At 38.8% G+C, this 20268-nt stretch overlaps 3 protein-coding genes across 4 annotated transcripts; 2 read left to right on the top strand and 1 right to left on the bottom strand.

The window, feature by feature from the left end:
• The first annotated feature begins 3266 nt into the window (after window positions 1-3266).
• LOC115749960 (sugar transport protein 8-like) lies at window positions 3267-5173 on the top strand. The gene is made up of 3 exons (XM_030687016.2): window positions 3267-3437; window positions 3567-4513; window positions 4653-5173. The coding sequence occupies exons 1-3, from the start codon at window positions 3305-3307 to the stop codon at window positions 5100-5102; spliced, it is 1530 nt and encodes a 509-aa protein (XP_030542876.1). The 5' UTR covers window positions 3267-3304; the 3' UTR covers window positions 5103-5173.
• A 6514-nt stretch (window positions 5174-11687) lies between these two features.
• Window positions 11688-17732, top strand: LOC115749992 (AP-5 complex subunit mu-like). Of its 2 annotated transcripts, none has more exons than XM_030687067.2 (8): window positions 11688-11903; window positions 12447-12590; window positions 13134-13448; window positions 14114-14394; window positions 14504-15399; window positions 15996-16052; window positions 16662-16709; window positions 17426-17732. In XM_030687067.2, exons 1-8 carry the CDS (start codon window positions 11836-11838, stop codon window positions 17492-17494), a joined length of 1878 nt encoding a protein of 625 aa, XP_030542927.1. In that variant the 5' UTR covers window positions 11688-11835; the 3' UTR covers window positions 17495-17732. The 2 variants fall into 2 exon arrangements, with proteins under 2 accessions (XP_030542927.1, XP_048130263.1); XM_048274306.1 differs by lacking the exon at window positions 11688-11903 and adding an exon at window positions 11943-12357.
• Window positions 17733-19773: 2041 nt separating this feature from the next.
• Window positions 19774-20268, bottom strand: LOC115749959 (2S seed storage albumin protein-like). The gene has a single exon (XM_030687015.1). The coding sequence runs from the start codon at window positions 20266-20268 to the stop codon at window positions 19774-19776; it is 495 nt and encodes a 164-aa protein (XP_030542875.1).

Genomic DNA, 20268 nt, shown 5'->3' with positions numbered 1-20268 from the left:
CCGTCAAAATGCAAACCCTTCCCTCTGATCTCTGACCACTCCAAGGAAATATTGGTTACCCGTTGAGTGACACATGAGATTCATTCAAATCCATTCATCGGTTGTCGCATGTGCAAATTCATGTCAATTCACTTCATTTTCTTATTTGAGATGTAAATGTCACGTAAGATTCGCTCTACATAAAGATGCTTGGACAAGACGAAGAAGCTACTGCATGGCACACGACAGAACCCCACATCCAACTTCATAAAATGTCGCGATTACATTTCAAATTTCTTTTTCGCTTTCACAAAAAAAAATTTGGGTCAAAATCTTTCACGTTCACTTGCTCCATTCACTCTCTCTCTCTCTCCAAGAAGTAGGAGGAGTACATGAATTTTTCCAAATACTCCTCTAACACAGTAAAACATATTGGTCTGTGTGATCAGATTTTTTTATTTCCAGAAAGAAATTCTTGGGTTGAAAATTACTACTTCCCCATGCGAACACTAGATTTAGGCGGCGTCTTGGAGTCCAGAATCGCAATCCGAATGCTCGAGCGTCGAACTCGCGTCCCTCGGCCTTGGGGAGCTCGTTGAAATTTATTTTCTTTGAACATTATCAAGTATGAAGCAGCGCATGCTTACATTTGAATCACTTCCTTTCAATTTCATATAAGAGCGCAATTGCAACTATGTACAATTGAATGATTTCCCCCCAATGTCGTTTCTCATAAAAAGACATTTCCATTTTACGTTTTGAGGTTGTTCTTTTGGTATGTAGAGATAAGTTAGACAGGGGTTATTCTTATAGGTACCACACATGAAACATTATAGCCCTAGTATGACTACAACAATATTATTCCAAAAACCGTTCCTCAAATTATGTGGTAAAATTTTTGTTAGGTGTTTCAATACACCTACCGTCATTTTAGGAAGTAGGGTTTTTTAACCAGCCTGGCATTGCTAATAACCATCTCGTGGCTTGCCGGAACATGGCCGATTGAGGTGGGAGTTTGCTCGGCGGTCGCGAGCTCGGAAAAGACGAAGAAAAGAGATTTGAGAGAGAGGTGGTAGTGATTTTGTCTTCTTACTAGAGATTGACCATTTTGACTCTGTGTTATATGTATTTTATTGTCTACTAAATATCTGACTTGGCATGCCGGCAAGCCACATAGTCCAAGAAGTTAATAAAATATAGCCATGTTGGATTTTCGGCAACCCACATCGGAGTTGACACTTAATGGATCATTCTTTTAAAAGTGACACTTAAATTAATTCAAAAAAAAAATTTGGCACCAAAGTGAGCGCCGTACGAAACTTTTAGCACTTCTAATGTCCTTATGCCCATTTTAGGGCTTTCATAGTTAGTGCAATGCAATGTTAGTTTTAGAATGCATATAGATTTAGGGTAATCTATAGTTTTGATCAAATAAAGACCAAATAAAAAATATCATTAGGATTTCGTGTGGATTGCATATATGACCCATAACCTGCATGTCATACAATGCACGTCATTTAGTGAGTCACGTGATTTAAATGTGTGCCATGAAAAATACAAAAGCATTAGTATAGATTGCATTTTAGTTAGTCTTCATTTCATTCGCAATCATGCATCACATCCATGCATTTTGTGTGAATATTTTCTTGAGTACTAGTTTGCAGAAACTTCGTGATGATGGATAGTGCTCTTCTTTGATTAGCGCATCCAGGTTCTTTAAACTTTCTGTAATCTATTGGCCGTCTTGATTATTAGGTTACCCTCTTAATTGCGCACCCGCATGATCACCGATCTCATCTTAAGCAGCTTAGGACTAACATTGAGCAAAACTGTATTTAGAAAACATTTTTCTAAATAAAGAGAAAATTTACAGAAAAGACGTTAGATTAATTTAGCGTAATCAAATCTTTGAATCTATTAAATCTATGATTCGCAGAATTAGAATTTACCCTCACATTTTATGTGAGTGTCTAATCAACCCATAACCAATTAGTGACGGATCTAAAAGGTAAGACTAATTACATGACAGATCGAGTACTAAATTGTGATTGGTAGAGCTTGGGAGAGCTCGCACTAAACGCTAGCAATTTCCTCGTAAGAGGAACATTTGTTCCTGTTTAGCAATTTATTAGCTTTTCCCTAGTGGTTCACCACCGCAAATGTCAGGACATACATTGCTAACTTGTAAATCAAATTCCTAACCTTACACACACACATATATATTTTTTCGATTAAAATGCTCTATAGTTTTAGGTTAACAATTCTTATTTGAATGACTTATCAACATTTTTTTTTTGGTTGAAACATACCTAATTGACATTTTAAAATTACCAACTCTTATATGAAATTACCAGCCTTATTTAAGTTGCTTTCCAACTTTTTAATTGAGTTAGCCGACTAGATTTAACTTATCGGTTTCTTATTTGATGCACATATAAATGTCTATTTTCTCAGTCTAAAATTATTAACTTTTGCCAGTCTTCGTTTCATAACTTATTGACGTGACCACCTCTTATGTAAAATTATCAAACTTTTTCAAGTTGCTTACTATCTTTTTTTTCCGATTTAAGTTATTGACCATTTTTGGGTCATCAACCTTGTTGGCGCACTACTGGAATTGACCAGCTTTCGTAACAACTTACAAATTTTATGTCCACTGCTTATCGACGACATTTAGAAGTTATCAACTTGCCTATCAAATATCCAAATATAAATTGAGTTTCCAGCATTCTTCCCATAAGCTATCAACTTCACATTTCATCTTAATTGCAAGTCAAATTTGAATTTTCTTAAACAAAAAATTCTGCCCCTTATTTCTGTTTGTATATTCTGGGGTTAAGCCAAGTCTGCACTTAATTAGACTATGAGCTCTTTCCTCTCCTGGAAAACTCCAACCAGAAATGAATCCGCACTTCGTTGTCAATCTTGATTTAGTCTGATCAAAGAGATACAACCTTTCATTCCCACGTATGATTAGTTTCTATTTTTAGCATTTTCATTGAACATCCTCATCCTCTTCTGCGATGATTAGATCTCTCTTGGGTCAAACTAACCTGCAAAATCTGGTCAAGTTGACGAGGATGAATTATAAAAAGCCCGACAGTTAAGGGATGATTATTTCATCCACTTTTAGTTAAGAGCAAACTCACGTCACTATCCAATCGCAATTAGTTACCATTTGATCTTCATTTAGCTTGTCCCAGCCTTCTTCACGTGCTATAAATACTCCATCCATTGCAAGTAAAGATTTCATATTCAGACAAAATCTAAAGCTCTTCAATCTTACCCTCTCTTTCTTTTTCACCCAAAAAGAAGGCTAGAGAAAATGCCGGCTGTTATCACGACCCACGGCGGTCCTACGCCCGAGCATGACGGGAAGATAACTTTCTACGTCATTCTGTGTGTGATCATCTCGGCCTTCGGCGGGTTGTTGTTTGGATATGACATCGGAATTTCAGGTAGGAGAAACTTAATCTATGTAACGTGGAAAAGAATTTTTGTAAGATTGATATGATGGAAAGAACACGGATAGTCATTGTAAAATTACTAACTTTTCACAATGTCTATGTGGATTTGTTGAATTTCAGGTGGAGTGACTTCCATGGATGACTTCTTGATAAAATTCTTCCCGGCCGTGTACCAGAAAAAGAAGCATGCCCACGAGGATAACTACTGTAAATATGACAACGAGTACCTCCAGCTGTTCACATCTTCGCTGTACATAGCTGCTCTTGTAGCCAGCTTTGCAGCCTCAAAGGTGTGCTCCAAACTCGGCCGAAGGACGACGTTGCAGATCGGGTCCTTCTTCTTCGTCGCAGGGGTTGTACTCCAAGCTGGCGGCGTCAACCTTGCAATGGTCGTCTTGGGCAGAATCATCCTAGGTTGTGGTGTTGGGTTCGGTAATCAGGCGGTGCCTTTGTTTCTATCTGAATTAGCTCCTGCCAAAATCAGAGGAGCTCTTAACATTTGCTTCCAACTCTTCATTACAATCGGAATCCTCATCGCCGGCATTATCAACTACTTTACATCCAACATTCACCCTCATGGGTGGCGAATCTCTCTTGGCTTGGCTGGCGTCCCGGCCGTGATCCTCCTCGTGGGATCATTTGCCATCTGTGAGACCCCTACCAGCCTCATCGAGCGCAACCAGGTCGACCAAGGGAAGGCTACCCTGAGGAGGATCCGTGGCATCGATAACATTACTGCCGAGTTTGATTCGATTGTTGCAGCCAGTGAGGCCGCAAAGCGAGTGAAGAACCCATTCCATGAGCTCATGAGGCCGTCGAGCAGGCCTCCTCTTGTCATAGCCATTGTGCTGCAAGTGTTCCAGCAGTTCACTGGGATCAACGCCATCATGTTCTACGCCCCGGTTTTGTTCCAAACGGTCGGGTTCGGGAACAATGCCGCGCTACTCTCGACAGTCATCACCGGGCTTGTGAACGTTTTCAGCACATTAGTGTCAATCTACACAGTGGACAAGGCTGGTCGGAGGGTGTTGCTCCTTGAGGCTTGCGTTCAGATGTTCATCACTCAGGTAATTTCCATTGTCTTCGCATGTTTCTTCAATCGCGAACAACACAAAATCACATCAAAGTTGCGTAATTCTATTTGCTTAGAAGGAGAGAGGTTGATCTGATGCGTTGATACTTTCTAATGTTTTATTCTTGTTGCAGACTGTTATAGGAGTGCTCTTGCTACTTCACCTGAAACCAGCAGGATCTCTCAGCTCTACTGAGGCGATAGTTGTGGTGGTGCTGGTGTGCGTGTATGTAATGGGATTCGCATGGTCATGGGGTCCGCTCGGGTGGCTGATTCCAAGCGAGACCTTCCCTCTGGAGACAAGGACGGCTGGTTTCGCCTGCGCGGTGAGCTCAAACATGCTCTGCACCTTCATTATCGCACAGGCCTTCCTCTCGATGATGTGCCACATGAAGGCCGGCATCTTCTTCTTCTTCGCTGCGTGGATCCTGGTCATGGGGCTCTTTACATTGTTTCTCTTGCCCGAGACGAAGGGCGTGCCTGTGGACTCGATGGTCGAGAGAGTGTGGAAGCAGCATTGGTTCTGGAAGCGGTACATGATTGATGATGACGAGAACGACAATGACAAAGTCATCAAAGGATAAAGGAAAGTCGCGGCGGCTCGTCTCAACATTTGATGATATGCCTAGCGAAACGGCCGCGAGAGTAGCCAAAAAAAAAAAAAAGCAAAAAAACATAGAAAAGATCATGGATTTTTGGATCTTGAGCCATGTGTATCGTCAAATATCCACAGATATTCGGGAGCTTTGGCTCTGTTGGGGGTGGCCTAGCGCTTGGAAAGGAGGGTTCTCATGTTCGTATGGGTGCTTGTATTGCTTCAGTGCTTGAACACGTTAGTGCACACACCACATCCAATACTTTCTTAATAAGCACCTTATTGTTCGGGTGAGATGTTCGGAGATTGCACTATGTTTAATCCATAGTAGTTTCGAATGATTCATGATGTCATGCTGCAAAACCTGATGGATTGCTGCACTTGTTCTATTTGTCAAAATTTATCAAGAGAAAATGATGCGCCATGATAAAAGATCGTTAATGTTTACGAGAAGGTCATCAAGTTTAGAGGCTACCATTCCAATCTTACTCTCTCCTTGATGCATATGCAATGCTAAAATGATGTCGAGAAAAACCCTCTTGATTAGTGCGAGTTCTTGAGTTGTGTACTGTGCTTAATTAACCGCTAAAGACGAGGATGCATGTTCATGAGGTGGATAAGCTCTAATTTTAGGTCGAAAACAGAGACATTTGAACTTAGGATTTCCTTTTTACCATCTGCAGAACTATTATGGCGTTTCGGTTGAGAAAAGATGGTGTTTTCTTTTTTTTCTTCTTGTTGGTAAATTTCTATGGTAAAAAAGATTTATTGTCTGATAACTTGTGAGTTACCGACTCTTTTATGAAATGACCATTGTTTGTTCGATTGTCTCGATATTATTATCTATACAAATTACTTAACAAATTTATTTGCATAGCTTGACAATGATTTGAAACCTACAATTGTTTTATGAAATGAACAGCCTTATTTAAGTTACACACACCACGTTATTTCGGCTAAGCTATCAATTACTTTTAGGGTAATGAATTTGTTGATACCTGAACTTTTTGTTTAGTGTCTAATGGAGTCTCTCAACCTTTTCTTTAATGTAATCCCCCAAGTTTTGTAATCCTTCCAATAATAGTAAAGCCGCCTTTTGTCTATTTTTCTGATGTGAATTATCACATGAGCGGTTATTCAAAATAAGTATGTCGACTCCAACATTAATATAACATAATTTTAAGAACGTTGGCTTAGGCCCTTAGGGTGTTAATATTTTCAACCAAATGACTACATTTTTTGTCAAATCATTTTTTATAATACAAGAACTAAATAAAACAAAAATTTCAGAGACCATATTGAAAATTAAAGAAAAAGTTCGGGATCATCCACGTCATTATCCCTTATTATAAACTTTGTAACTTACTAGTGTTTATTTGTCTTTACTTAATGACGTTCTAACTTGTACCAAATTTAAATTGAATTATTTATCAATTTTTTCTAATAAAGTTGCCATTGAGCTTTAACTTACAAAGTATTATTCGAGTTGTTGACCACCATTTAAAGTTACCATCTCTCACGTCTAAACCAACCTTGAGTTACTTGTCAAGTTTCTCTTGATTAAGTTATCGACTAATATTTAAGTTACCAACTCTTATTTCAACTAGTTTCTGAAATATAAAATACGAGAATAGCAGGAAAGAGGGAGAAACAAATACTTGTTTATTTAGTTGTCTTTCATAGTTAACCAATTAAAGTTAGCAATTTATATATATCAAAATTACTAACCTTAATTTGAGTTACTTATGGATTTTTTCCCATAAAGCACTAAACTAATTCTAAATTATCAACTCCTATTAGGGTTGTTTAATAATACTTATTTGGTCATTTTGAAATCTCCATGTTTGTGATAACTTACCAACTTTTATTTTTGTGGTTTATTGACGTTTTGCATTGTTGACACCTAAATTTAACTATTCCACTTAAAAATTCATCGCATGAAAAATTAGAGATCGAATTTGACCCTTGAAAAAAAAAAAAAAAACAAAATACTTAACATTATGTTGGCTGTAGAAATTTTAAAACATGTCGGCAGAAATGAAGGCGACAGTGGAAGAATTTTGTATTCCCGCCTTGAGCGACGTCTTGTAGTGTTAGGAACACATACGCAAATTTCGTTGTCTGGTACATACCCCACCAAATGCTGTTTATTGTTTTTCACGGGATTTCCATTCGTGGAGCAATTTCCCAAACAATGACACAGCTCCAATGACGTCTACTGAAGTCGAACTGAACTTCGTTCCACAGACTCTACCCCATGAAAATTGAGCAAAAATCATATTCAGGTTTAACTTTCACAGAAGGAACGAAGTAATAAAGCTCACTCTCCTATTAGAGAGAATACTAAGTTGCAAAAGTAGCTGGGCGTTGCAAAAGTAGCTAGGCATTGCAAAAGACAAAATGGCCTGGGGCACTTTTGATCTGTTGCAAGGCCATTAAACTGTTTGATAAGGATTTTCTAAGGTTACTTTAATATTTTACAACTTAAAATTCTCTTTAATCCCAAAAATATAACTGGTAAGCAAAGAGTTATTTCAAATCACAAGAAAATTTAAAAAACGATATTCTTGTATTTTTTTAACCAAAAGTTGACTAAACTTTAATTGAGCATAAATTTTTCGTTTGAGGCCCCGTTACTCGATTATTGCACCTATGGAAAGCCCATGTATAATTATTCTGAATATATGGCTCAAATTTTTTAAAAAAAAATAGTGTCTAGAATATGTATTTCCAAGAATCGAACCGAATGAGTGGCCATAATATTTTCATTGTAAAAAATCCGATTGCAATGATTGAAAAACCTACATTTCACATTCTCTAAAAATCCAAAATATAAGAAATAACGTTTCAAAATCTGTAAACTACTATTTAAATACTTGATTTAGTTTAGAATAATGCTTCATGTGCTAACTAGATATACAAAATATTAGCATACTAGATGATGGGCTGCGCTCTATTTGCATGTAAGTTAAAAATGAATATGCGTAAGATAAGGATATAGCATGGGATAAAGAAACACATTTTCGGAATACTTAGGACATTGGCATTCCAGAGATAAAAGAATGATTAAATAGGACCTAAAACGAAAAGCTTATGCTGGACTAAAGTTGGGTCAAATATTGGTAAAAAATATACGAATGCCATTTAGCAAAGTTTCTTACGATTTGAAATAACACTTTTGCTTACAAGTTATATTTTTGAGATTATAGAGAATCCTAAATTGCAAAAGTACCACTGGCTAAGCATGGCAAAAGACATTGGACCAAAAAAAAAAAAAGCATGGCAAAAGACCAAATTGGCCTTGCACGGGCCACTTTGATTATGCTTTAACTTTTCGAGAGAAATGTCACGGAAAGCATGATGTTTCTCGAAAATAGGAATAATCATGTTGTTTGAGTGTTTCTTAGTAATTTGTCTGCTACATTCACTTTGAGAGGGTAAATCTTCCCGACAGTGAAACTCGTCTTTTCGACAAAAATTTTTATGGCAAAATTTGTTTTGATTACGCATAAAATTTCCCCCAAAAAGTCATGAAAAGCACGAAGTTTCTCGAAAATAGGAGGAATCATGCTATTAAAGCGTTTCTCTAGTCATTTGTCCTGTTGCATCTCTTGAATGCTGGATATTCTTTATTGCAAGGGACTTAAAAAAGATTTTGGTTTAATTCTAATGTTGTTTCGTTCGCCTAAATGTTACATTGGCAAACCACTGGCCTCTCATCCTTTTGACATGTTTAGGCTTCACGCTCATGAGCAAAATATAGGTCATTTGCATTGGTAGTTTGCTGGATATTCTGGACTAGATGTGATTTAGTTGGGTCTTGAGATTGTTTGAGGGCATTTTTGGTTGCAAATTAGTAAATAGACGTGCTATTCATTTCTGAAGAGTTCGCTCTCATTATTTTTAAAGAAAAACGTCAAATGTGTCCTGCAATTGTTGGTTTACTTGATGGTTGTTTCCTCTGGAATGTGGTCTTGAATAACGTTGGCTTAGTTTGGCTGTTGCTTTTGCTCATTCACAGTTGTGGAGCATATGTGTCGTTGAACGAACTTGCTTTGTTCTACCTGTGATGTAAACCTTTTGCTACTACCTCAGCATGAATGTTATGAATATGGGTAGATTTGTTTCATTTTGGTTATCCGATTACCCCGAGCAAGGCCATTTTGGTCCTAGCCAGTGGTACTCTTACAACTTAAAATTCTCTTTAATCTAAAAAAAATATTTGTAAGCAAAAGTGTTAATTCAAATCATAAGAAAATTTAAAAAATGATATTCGTGCATTTTCTTTCCAAAAGTTAACCAAAAGTTAATCTAGCGTAATTTTTTTGTTTGATGTCCCATTTACTCGATATTGCACCTTTGGAAAGCTCGTGTCCTAATTGTTCCGAAAATGTGTTTTGAAATTAAATAAAAAAAGTGTCTAGAGTGTGCATTTTCAAGAATCGAACCGAATGAGTGGCCATGATATTTTCATTGTTATAAATCCAATGCAATGATTGAAAATTCTAAATTCTACATCTTTTAAAAATCCAAAAGATAACAAATATCGTCAATAAGCAAGATGCATAAAGATAAGGATGTACAAAACCCATTTTCGGAATAATTAGGACACAGGCATTTCGTAGATAAAAAAGAGAGGGTAAATAGGACCCAAAAAAAAAAATTCTTAGAGTGTGGACTTCCAAGAGTTGAACCGAATGAGTGGCCATGATATTTTCATTCTTAAAAATCCAATCGTAATGATTGAAGAGTCTAAATTTCATGATATGTAAAAATCCAAAAGACAACAAATAATGTTTCAAATTCTGTAACTTTCTCTTTTTGGTTCTTGATCTAGTTTAGAATAATGCCTTATGCGCTAACTAGACATACAAACATTATAATGGCAAATCACCACACGCTCAAACCTGCCAAAATCTTCCAGAATCCTACTCAAACACAAGGATTTCCACGGCATTCCATTTCCCACAAAATCATCGGACAAAAACCTAGACTTGGAATCAACATTCCATTCCATTGCTTTGCCCATCATTTCCTGATTCCATTCCATTCCGCCGCACCAAACCCTACTTGACAGTCAACCAGAAAACCTCAAAAGTTCGTAATCAGTGACCAGCCCAAAATATTCACTCAAAACCAAACAGAGACCAAGCTAAAGCAATGCAAAAATTGAAGATGAACCATTATTTGAAGCGTGCATCTGCCATAAATCCTAGAATGGGAGGTTGACGGGAATATTTATGTCTATGAAGTTTTGATCGAATTTGGGTAAACAATTACACATGTTTTTCGAAAGTTATCTAGAAAATAAAATTGATTGACTCGCGCGATTTTACGCCAACCAATCTTCAATAGGCAAACGGCGGTGGAGTAGCACTGGTTAGACATGGCAAAAGACTAAAATGGCCATGCATGGGGCCCTTTTGATCCGTTGCGAGGCATTGACACTTAAGTGAATGTTTTCTTTTAAAAAAATTATATGGTTTTTAGAAGTTAAGGCACTTAAGTGATAAAAAAAAATTATGGCATTCAAATGAGTGTTGTATCAAAGTTATGACACTTGCGTTGTACTTATTCACTTTGCAACCAAAGATATTGATAGCTTGTCTTTCATGACGTTGCTTTATCTTTTAAGATACAATAATTAGATGGGAAAATTTTAAATAAGGGCCCGAAGTCCTCTTATTTTATCAAATTAGAGCCCTAAGTGAACCTTGTATCAAATAATGACCCGAAGTGGTATAGTATGTTTTAAATAAGGACCCAAAGTGACCACAATATTTCAAAAAAGGATCTAGCCTAAAGGGCATTTTTGTCATTTCCCATTTTTGATTTTTTGTTCAATTTTCTCTATTCTTTTCCTTTTTTTTTTAAGTGAAAAAAATAATAATAAAAAGCCACACAGGGAGGAGGGCTGCCCCTCCCGCCTATGGCTATCGGCCCACCGCTAGTGAGGGGTCGGCGGGGGTGGCGAAGGCCGGCCCGACAAAGGCTTCTGGCCCTAGCGAAAATTGGGAGAGGGCTAGCAACCCCTCCCCAAATCCGGGAGAGGGCCTTCTAGCCCTCACCTCTGGTTGGCGGGGTTGCCGGACTTCGCCGCCCTCCCGGCGATAAGGTGGCGGCCACAGGCAGGAGGGTTGCCCTCCCACCTATGTATGTTGTCCTTTTCTTTTTAAAATTTTTTTTGTTAATTTTTGAGAAAATAGATAAAAGAAAAGTCTAATAAAAAAGAAAAAAAAGTCAAATAAGTAAAAAGATTAAAATGCCTTTAAAATCAAGTCCTTTTTTGAGATTTTATACCCACTTAATATTCACTTTATATCCTTGTTTGATAAAATGATAGCGCTTCATGTTCTTATTTGAAACGAGGTATACTTGAGACTTTTATTTGAGGAAAAAAGAGGATTTCAGGCCCTTTTTTGAAATTCTCCCCAATTAGATAGCGGCGCTGTGCAAATTGTTGTTTCACTGTATCCTAAGACTTGTTAATTATATTCATAATTATTCAAATTTACAAACTATTTAAGATAAAGTTCAAGTTATATCCCCTGGCATATTTCAGACTGATAAATTGTCTGACGTTGCGCTGAAGGAGTTTCCATCGCCGATCACTGTGGGTGCCAACTCCGGCGCCAACCACCGCCGACGACGTCTTCAATTTCTCTCGCCTTCTCTCCCAATCCAGCGGAGCTAATCGCAGCGTGGGAAGAAGACGCCAAAACATGCCCACTGGTTGCAGCATCAGAGCTCTCTGGATCCTCAACAGCCACGACGCCGTCGTCTTCTCCAGGTCGCTCCTTTGTCGGTTTATGTAGTTTCATTCGAACTGTCGGGTGGGGTTACCAGTTTTCGATACCGATTCTGTTTAGAGGACTGCTCGCTTTGACTATGTATGCGCGTTTTGATGCTGGTGATTTTTCGACTTGATAATGCTGTTTATGGCGAGACTGGTTTACGAATTTGGTTTTACAAAGTGAATGATGGGACGGACACCTCCTGTTGGCCGCTTGCTATGATCCACTCGGTTAAATTCTCGGTTAAAGCGTGTAGTGGTCGCTTGCTGAGTGAATGCGAAAAGTTGTGTTAGTGGGGTTTGCGTTGTGGCTTGCTCGGTAGCTCTTATATTGTACTTAGAGAAGGCACTTGGATTTCTTGCGAAAGCCCGAGTAGTGTTAACCTCTGTGCTTTGTAGAATGGATTGAGTCAGGAACCACAACAATGACAAAAACCATCTCCCAGCAAAGGCTCTAACTGTAGAGTGCTTGGCCTACTGCTGTGGTTTCTTTTACTGGTGGGAATTTGATATTTCTTCTTTGACTGGATGTGATAACAGGAGGTTTCCGGTGGTGGAGAAGCAGTGGCGGGCGGCTTGCAAAAGTGAGAACGAGCGCAATGGCGGTAGTGTTGACAGTACGGCATTGCAATATTTGCCGTCTGATTCAGAGTTGGCCTCTTCATTTGCAGAGAGAAAGAAGAGGTTTGTAAAGATGTTGATACAATGAGTTGAGAGCTCCTTGGATGTTTGCTTATGTTTCTACACAAACTGAACACTTCTATAATTTTCCTATGTCAAAACTGCATTTGAACAATCATTTGCACGTTGTATCTCTATCTGGTCTCCAAGAATTAATGCTTGGCGTTTGTTCCCTTAATTGCTATAAAATTGGGTCATAATTTGCAGAGTAAGGAATGTGAATGTTTGGTGGACGCTAGTGTCCCTCTTGTCTCCAAGAAGTGGTTGCATTGTTGAGAAAAAATGCGTTGTCAGAATGGACAAAATAAGTGAGCTTTTGTTGTTCCAAGTCAGAGTTAATTTGGTTGTGATCTGTTAATAGTATCTGCATCACTCCGTAAAATTATGCACTGGTATTTCATACCTAAGTCTAAATCATGATAACAGGATTAGATGGTTATTGGTCTTGCATAGCTGTTGAGAATGCATTTTGCATTTTGCCTGTCACTACTGTCTTGCGACTTCAATAATGTTCTAAATAATTTGCCATCATCTATCTATGTTTAGAGAAGGATCTGTTCGTGGATTTGGCATACGTGTGTCTCAGTCTGCTGAAGGTTCAGATTCTTGGGTAGATGATCCAGTTACGCGTCATGTCATTAGCATTTACATTAACAAAGAAGAGACGAGAGAGAATTATCCGTTGTGGCCTTTGATCCTGCATATGAAGAGTCAGTTCTGCATCCTTGTACTGCCTTTGGTTGAGCTCGGACATTTAGATTCATACAAGGAAATATGCAAAAGATCTGATTGTGGCAATGCTGTTGGAGGAGTGGATGGAAGTTTATCTGCGCTTCTGCTTGATCTTCCATCAGTTACAGGGTATGGTAAGTTGCTCATTTTGTTAGTTAGGAGACATTAGAAATCCCTCTTTCACACTGTTCTGTGGCATCAAACGATCAGCATATTTGTACTCTCTTTTGTGCACTAGATAGTCAATAACCCATTCTTCTAGCTAATATATCTATCTAGCCTAACTAGCTTGTTCTATAAGTTAAAGGAAATAATTGAAGAATTCTTTGTATAGTTTAAAATGTTGAATGCAAAGATCATATCACTTGAAGACTTATGATCTAGGGGAGTGTTTTTCTTAAATTATGCTCTGTTTGGGCTATGCCTAAATTTTATTACCTTCCTTAAGCAAAAGGAACAGGTTTGTGTCACGTTGAACATTCAATAGGACATCCTATTCATTTGTTCTTTGTGAGGTTCTCTTTTCCTGTCCAGACATATATCATTAACAGGCATAGTTGTGCGTTAGGCTTGTAGCAGCAGAGTAATTGTCTCTAGATTGTGCCGGTTTATAATTTAGATCATCTAAAAATCAATTACGTGCCTTTTCTTTCGGTCTGACTACACTTGAATACCTGAATCCTAGTTGAAGCATCGAATGATGGTGACCCAGCATTGTCCATTCTCTCTCTTTTAACGATCCTTGTTTTTTTCTCTCATTGGCACTAATTGTTTCCACGTAATCTGTTTTGCAGGGCATTCATGGTAGCACATGCCATTGGTGAGATAATTTCTGGGGATATGGCTGAACCTGAAGTGATTGTGAATGCATCCCCATCCATGGGAGGGTTATTGGATTCCTTAACTGGTAGCATAGGCATATCATCAAGAGCAAAGCCTGTGGCAGCTCCAGTTGCATCTTCAACTCCCTCCAATACTTCCGTTGGTGCCATCTCATCAGATGCTATGAAAATTGGTTCAAGGCCATTGGATAAGGATGCATTAAGGACTTATATTAGTAGCTCGATGCCCTTTGGTCAGTGATGTTTACTCCACTTATGGCAGTGCTCTCTCTCTTCTGAACTGTGCTTTTCCTCTTTCTGGGATTGGCTAATGGTTCATTTTTTTCTATTCTTTAAATATAGGTACCCCTTTGGATCTCAATGCTTCCAACATTTTCACTATCAAGCTTAATGGTTTTTCTTCGGCAGATCTGCCTCCTGCAGATGTCAAACAGCCTGCATGGAAGCCGTATCTTTACAAGGGGAAGCAGAAAATACTTTTTACTATTCATGAAACTGTTGCTGCTGCCTTGTATGATCGTGATGAAATTCCAGATAGCATTTCAGTTTCAGGTCAGGTTAATTGTCGAGCAGAATTAGAAGGACTGCCTGATGTATCCCTTCCTTTGACAGGACTGAATAGCAGTCGCATCGAGTCTTTATCATTCCATCCATCTGCTCAAGTTCCAGAACAGGGGGCCGATAAACAGTCGGTGATGTTTTCACCACCTTTGGGTAATTTTGTTCTGATGCGCTATCAAGGATCCTGTGGGCTTGGACCTCCCATAAAGGGATTCTATCAATTGTCAATGGTTTCTGAAGATGAAGGTGCATTTTTGTTCAAACTAAGCTTGATGGAAGGGTACAAGGCTCCTTTGACCATGGAGTTCTGTACTCTGACAATGCCTTTTCCTAGGAGAAGGGTTATTGCTGTGGATGGAACTCCTTCAGTTGGAACTATTTCGAATACAGAGCACTCTGTCGAGTGGAAAATTTTAGTAAGTGGACGAGGTCTTGTTGGAAAAAGCATTGAAGCTACCTTCCCGGGGACAGTTAAGTTTGCACCATGGCAATCCCAAAGGTTCCTTTTTAGAAAATCATTTTTCAGAAGCACGGCGGAGGAAGATAGTGATGTCGACACAGAGCCCACCAATAATATGGTCAATGTCGAGGAATATTTGATGGCGAAAATGACCAAGGATCTCCCTCCAGTCGATTTAGAGGAACCATTTTGCTGGCAGGCATACAATTATGCTAAAGTATGAATTTCTGGGTTCACTTGGAAGTTAGTTTATGCAGTTAATTTTGTTGTGACGCATGCATTTAGGGCTTCACGTAAGTGGTTCTGTGTGCATCAACAAAAACCGTCCTTTCTTATGAAGAGAAACCCTAGTCATTCTTTCCAGAATAGATATTCATAAAATGGCTTTCTTAGCTTAGTACTGTTTGTCTACTTGAAACCTTGTCGGTGCACTCGTGACGGGACTGGACTGTTCAACTAAATAATCACTTGTTCATAGTGTGAATAGAAAGGGAACTCATTCATCAGTGAGCCACTCATATAACCAATCCCATGCATCTTCTGTTGGTTGAAATGTGAGGTGGGGAATTAATCATAGAGGAGCCTTGTTAGAGACATCATAGAGTCAGCACGCAACAATATAGCTTGCCTTCAGCAGTCTGGTTGCAAGAATAGCTAGTGTTCTAGAGTGGATTATTCTTGATGTTTAGGTGTATTGTTGATTTGCCACAAATGCTTTGTTTTGCATCCCCATTTCAACTAGTGCTTCACATATTTATTTCTCACGACTGCTGTGGGAAATTCTGTTACGGGCTATTGTTTGCATGATTGCAGGTGTCTTTCAGAATTGCTGGGGCATCATTGTCTGGGATATCCATTGATCCTAAATCTGTAAGTTTCTTTGCTACATCTTTCTAAGCTCCTTTTGGCTTACGGTGGAAAAGTGACTTTGTTGCTCTCCTGCTGCAAAAAGTTTGGTGTACCTGTAAGATTCTGATTTCACAGAGAGGTGCAGAAATGTACTGTTTGCTTTTTTAAATACCTACTCAGAATATATAATTTCATTCTTTTGTCATCGTCAGGTACTAAATAGTTGAATTTTCAATTCGAGAGATGTGCATGCTTGGTATGTCTCTCTTGTACATGCTCTTGTTCTACGAGGCACTGTGAGATTGGAATGGGCTGTCCCTGAATGAATCTGAACCATATTCTATAATAGGCAGCTATTTTGGCTGTTCAATTTGGAAAAGCAAACTGTATCTGCCCTTTTGTAGTTTTTAATTACCTGAGAAGACTGGCACTCGAGTTTACTGCTGTTTGCATATATTCGGACATCTAATATTTGGTCTGCTCTTTTAGAATCATATGGAACTTTGCATGATGAGCTGCTAAAAATACTCTAATTTTTTAATCATTTAGTAGGTCATCCTGTTCAGTATTGTGAGGCATGAGAAACGGCCACTAAGTTTCGCTTTGTTATCATGTCTTGCATAAATGCAGGTGAGCATATATCCTTCTGTTAAAGCACCGGTAGAGTTCTCAATTCAGGTAGCAGACCTCTTCTTACCAAAATCACAAAATTGGTTTTTTATTTCCAATTTGCTTGAGAGGGCCAGTGTAATGAAAAGAAAAATAATGCGCATTTTTGTCAAACATGTGATTCAGGCCATAACTATCAGTATCAAAGCAAAATGAACGTCTTATAGGCTGTTTATGGACTTTTTCATCTCTATATCTCGATTAAACTGTCATTGTTACTGTGATGGGGAGGCTTTCGCAAGTGGATCAATGCCCCTCTTATACATCAGTGAATCATGTGCAAGCAGTGTTTTCGCGCTGCTTGATGTTAAGCTCTCGAGGGTTTAACAATGGACAGTATGTTCTTTGTCATTGGACATGTAATGCATGGGTATGCAATACTAGCCAGAAAGTAGATAAGATGATATGGTTTACCAAAAACCTGTAAATATAAGTGGTTGGAGAAGGCAATTTTCAAAGAAATATGTGCTCTTTTGACTACCAAAGTGATACCTTCCCTTTGTGACTTAACCAATATGTGAAGGAAAGACAATTTGCTGCTCAGTTGCTTTCCTGGTCAACCATGGTAACACTCACATTTTGTGGACAGTGATCAGATATGAAAGTTTGCCTTGTACATTTTTTCAGGCCTCAAATCTTCTTTAAACAGCAATCAATTTTTTAAAGCCGTGTTTCTCATATTTTCACTTTCTTTTGTTGTAATCTTGTTTGCTTGCTTATAACAGGTGACTGCTGGGGATTATATATTGTGGAACACATTGGGCAAATGTCCCTCTGTAGCAATGCCAAAATAGGCCGAAGTCATGTAAAAACTGTGGATTGCTTACTTCCTCTCACGACTGTTGTGTGAGAACTCAGAAGGAACTTCAACATTGGATCTACAGGGGTTTTTTGATTACTGCTGAACCTACTTATCTGTTAACTTAATGGAACACAAATAGATTCAAACCTTGTCTATGATAATAATAACATTGGTCCTTGTCCAATATGCTGTATCATCTCTGTTAATTAGAGACATGGAGATGTCTAATATGCAGTGTTGTCCATGAAATTTTAAGCTGGTTCAGTTAGATCCTTAAAATTTTGTGGAATGTACAAATGTCATTCTGAACTTTCAATTAAGTGCACAAAGTTTTCTGTTGGTAGTAGAGATTGCAGTGTCGCTTTCATTATTCTTTTTGGCCTTTTCTAGTAACTTTGGGAGATACAAAACCTGAAATCATTGTTCAAGGGGATTGAGTTAACGAGAGCTTCTACTTAAGTCACGCTTTTGGTTTTTTCACGCCGTCAAAGACTCGAGTGAAGAAAAAGTTTTCAATTTAAAGTGTTCAAATACACATGTAACTTTCTCCATCCAACGTGAGTTTTAATAGATTGGTGTCCTTTTTAGCAAACTTCATTCGTGGTAATTAACAAGAAGATGACAGTGAACACTACACAGTAGTTTCAGAGATTTTGAATCAGTTGAAAGTACGGTATTACACATTAGCAACTAGTGGTGTCATTAGCCTGCCGATGGTTTTGATCAGATAGAACTAGAGAAAAAGAAAGGAAGAAGGGTGTAAAATTAAACCACCAGTGAAAAGAAATCCCAGAGGAATTCTTGTATTCAAGTGCAGATGAAGATGATTGTGATGCCTAATTTTGGTTCAAGTAGCTGAGTAGGCTTGAGGCTTGAGGCTTGTGGCTGTGACTCTGCATTCCATTCTTTTGCATGCTTGCACTAGTATGTATGAATATATGTAGTGGATCTATTGCATTACAAAGAGCATTGTCAAATACTTCAACTGTATTAGAAATTACCAACTCGGATGTACTCAAATGTGTGCTTTGGTTAGAACATGATTTGCTCATTTTATGTTCTTTGACCAGAAAATATGTGCAATTGATTGGTGCGGTCACCTAGGAAATCAAGTTTGTTCTGGTATCTTTCCTTGGCCATTAACTCCGATCTCTTGCTTTCGTTTCTTTTCCTCTCTTCGCTAATTGGATTGAGCGGATCTTTGACCAAAACCAAATGTATGCTATCTGAACGGATGAGTGAAATTTCTCATTTTTTATCTTTTAAGGATGATAGAGCTGTCATATTTGTGTTAAGGAAGCCACTAGCCTGATAGTACTATAATTATTTCTGACTCCATGATGTTTCAATTAATGAGTATTTTATGCAAAACACATGGTGATAGTATGTGAATCTATGATCGAAATAACTGACAGTACTGTCGGACTATCAAGAAAACATTCTCCTTTTGTTAATTCATCGATCGATCACCCGTCCCTAATCTTATCGGTTTCCAATTCATTCCTTAAAGTCAAAAACTTGACATATTAGCGACTGATATTCATTTTGCTTTATCTTTTAGCCTCATCTTGAAACAATGCTAGTCATAATCTTTTTTTTTTTTTTTTCATATGATACAGCTGAGAATCATAGCTTAGCGGAAGTAATAAGATCCATTTGGGCTTATATTTCCAAGGCATGCAATGTGTGATGCACTTTGGCCAACTAGAAAAAAGCCATGACTCAGATTCACCCCAAGAAGGATAAAGGGAAAATTGACTAAGACTCGGAGTAAATTTAGCAGGATGGGGCACACAATCAGATCAAATTGATTGCTTATGAGGGTATGTTCTGTCCGATAACAATGCTGCTAAAAGTTTAGGACTGAAAAGAAAATCCAATCAACGTGACACGTTCTCGCACTGCCCATGCACGTATACATGATAAATTCTTCTGCATACGTGTTATCGAGGTCACTCATCATTGGCATATGTATATTTATATATGTCATATATTAATTATGAACCAAAGAAAGCTAAGATCAGATTTTTATTTGGCTGGTACATAGCCGTACATACGGTCTCAAAACATACACGTACTTAAAACGAAAGATAAGACAAGATAAAGAAAACCACACGATGATGTGGTGGTTTCTTGTCTCTCTCCTCCTACTAAAAGTCTCCGTGTCTGGCGACTCTAGCCAAAAGACACATTCTACCTTTTCTTTATTGAAACGCCATTTAACGTGATTCTCATCTGATCTTTAGTTTTAAAGCTCAACCCTCGACTTCTTCAATCCAGCATGGCCTCATTGTAACAGGACTGACCAAGCCCACACATGTTCTGCAGGTTCCTCGTGCACCTCCTCACCTCGTCTTGCGATCCCCGTCCTCCGTACCCGCCCATCTGCTCTCTTATCACCTCCCTTAGTCCCTGGCACCGGCACTCATCGTCCATCCGCCTCAGCTCATTGCAGCACGGCTCGAAGTGCCTCGACTGCCTTAGCTGCTGGCCTGAGCACTGGTCTTGGCCTCCCCTTCGTCCGCTTCCGTAGCCGCCTCCGTACCGACCACCTCCGTACCGGCTGCCTCCCTGCATCACATCCTCAAAGAGCTGCTCGCAGTGGTTGAGCCTCTCAGCTTGCTCGTAGCAGCTCCCGCCGCGGCGCATCTGGTTCTCGGGCTCGTTGATGTCAACCGTGGTTATGGTGGCGCGGTTGGCCGCCACAGCGTGGGACATCACCAGGAGGACTCCAAGGATCGCTGCGAGGGTGGCAAGTTTCGCCAT

Source organism: Rhodamnia argentea, chromosome 2 (genome assembly GCF_020921035.1).
Source record: "Rhodamnia argentea isolate NSW1041297 chromosome 2, ASM2092103v1, whole genome shotgun sequence".
Classification (NCBI taxonomy): Eukaryota; Viridiplantae; Streptophyta; class Magnoliopsida; order Myrtales; family Myrtaceae; genus Rhodamnia; species Rhodamnia argentea.
This window is presented reverse-complemented; position numbering and strand designations above follow the sequence as displayed.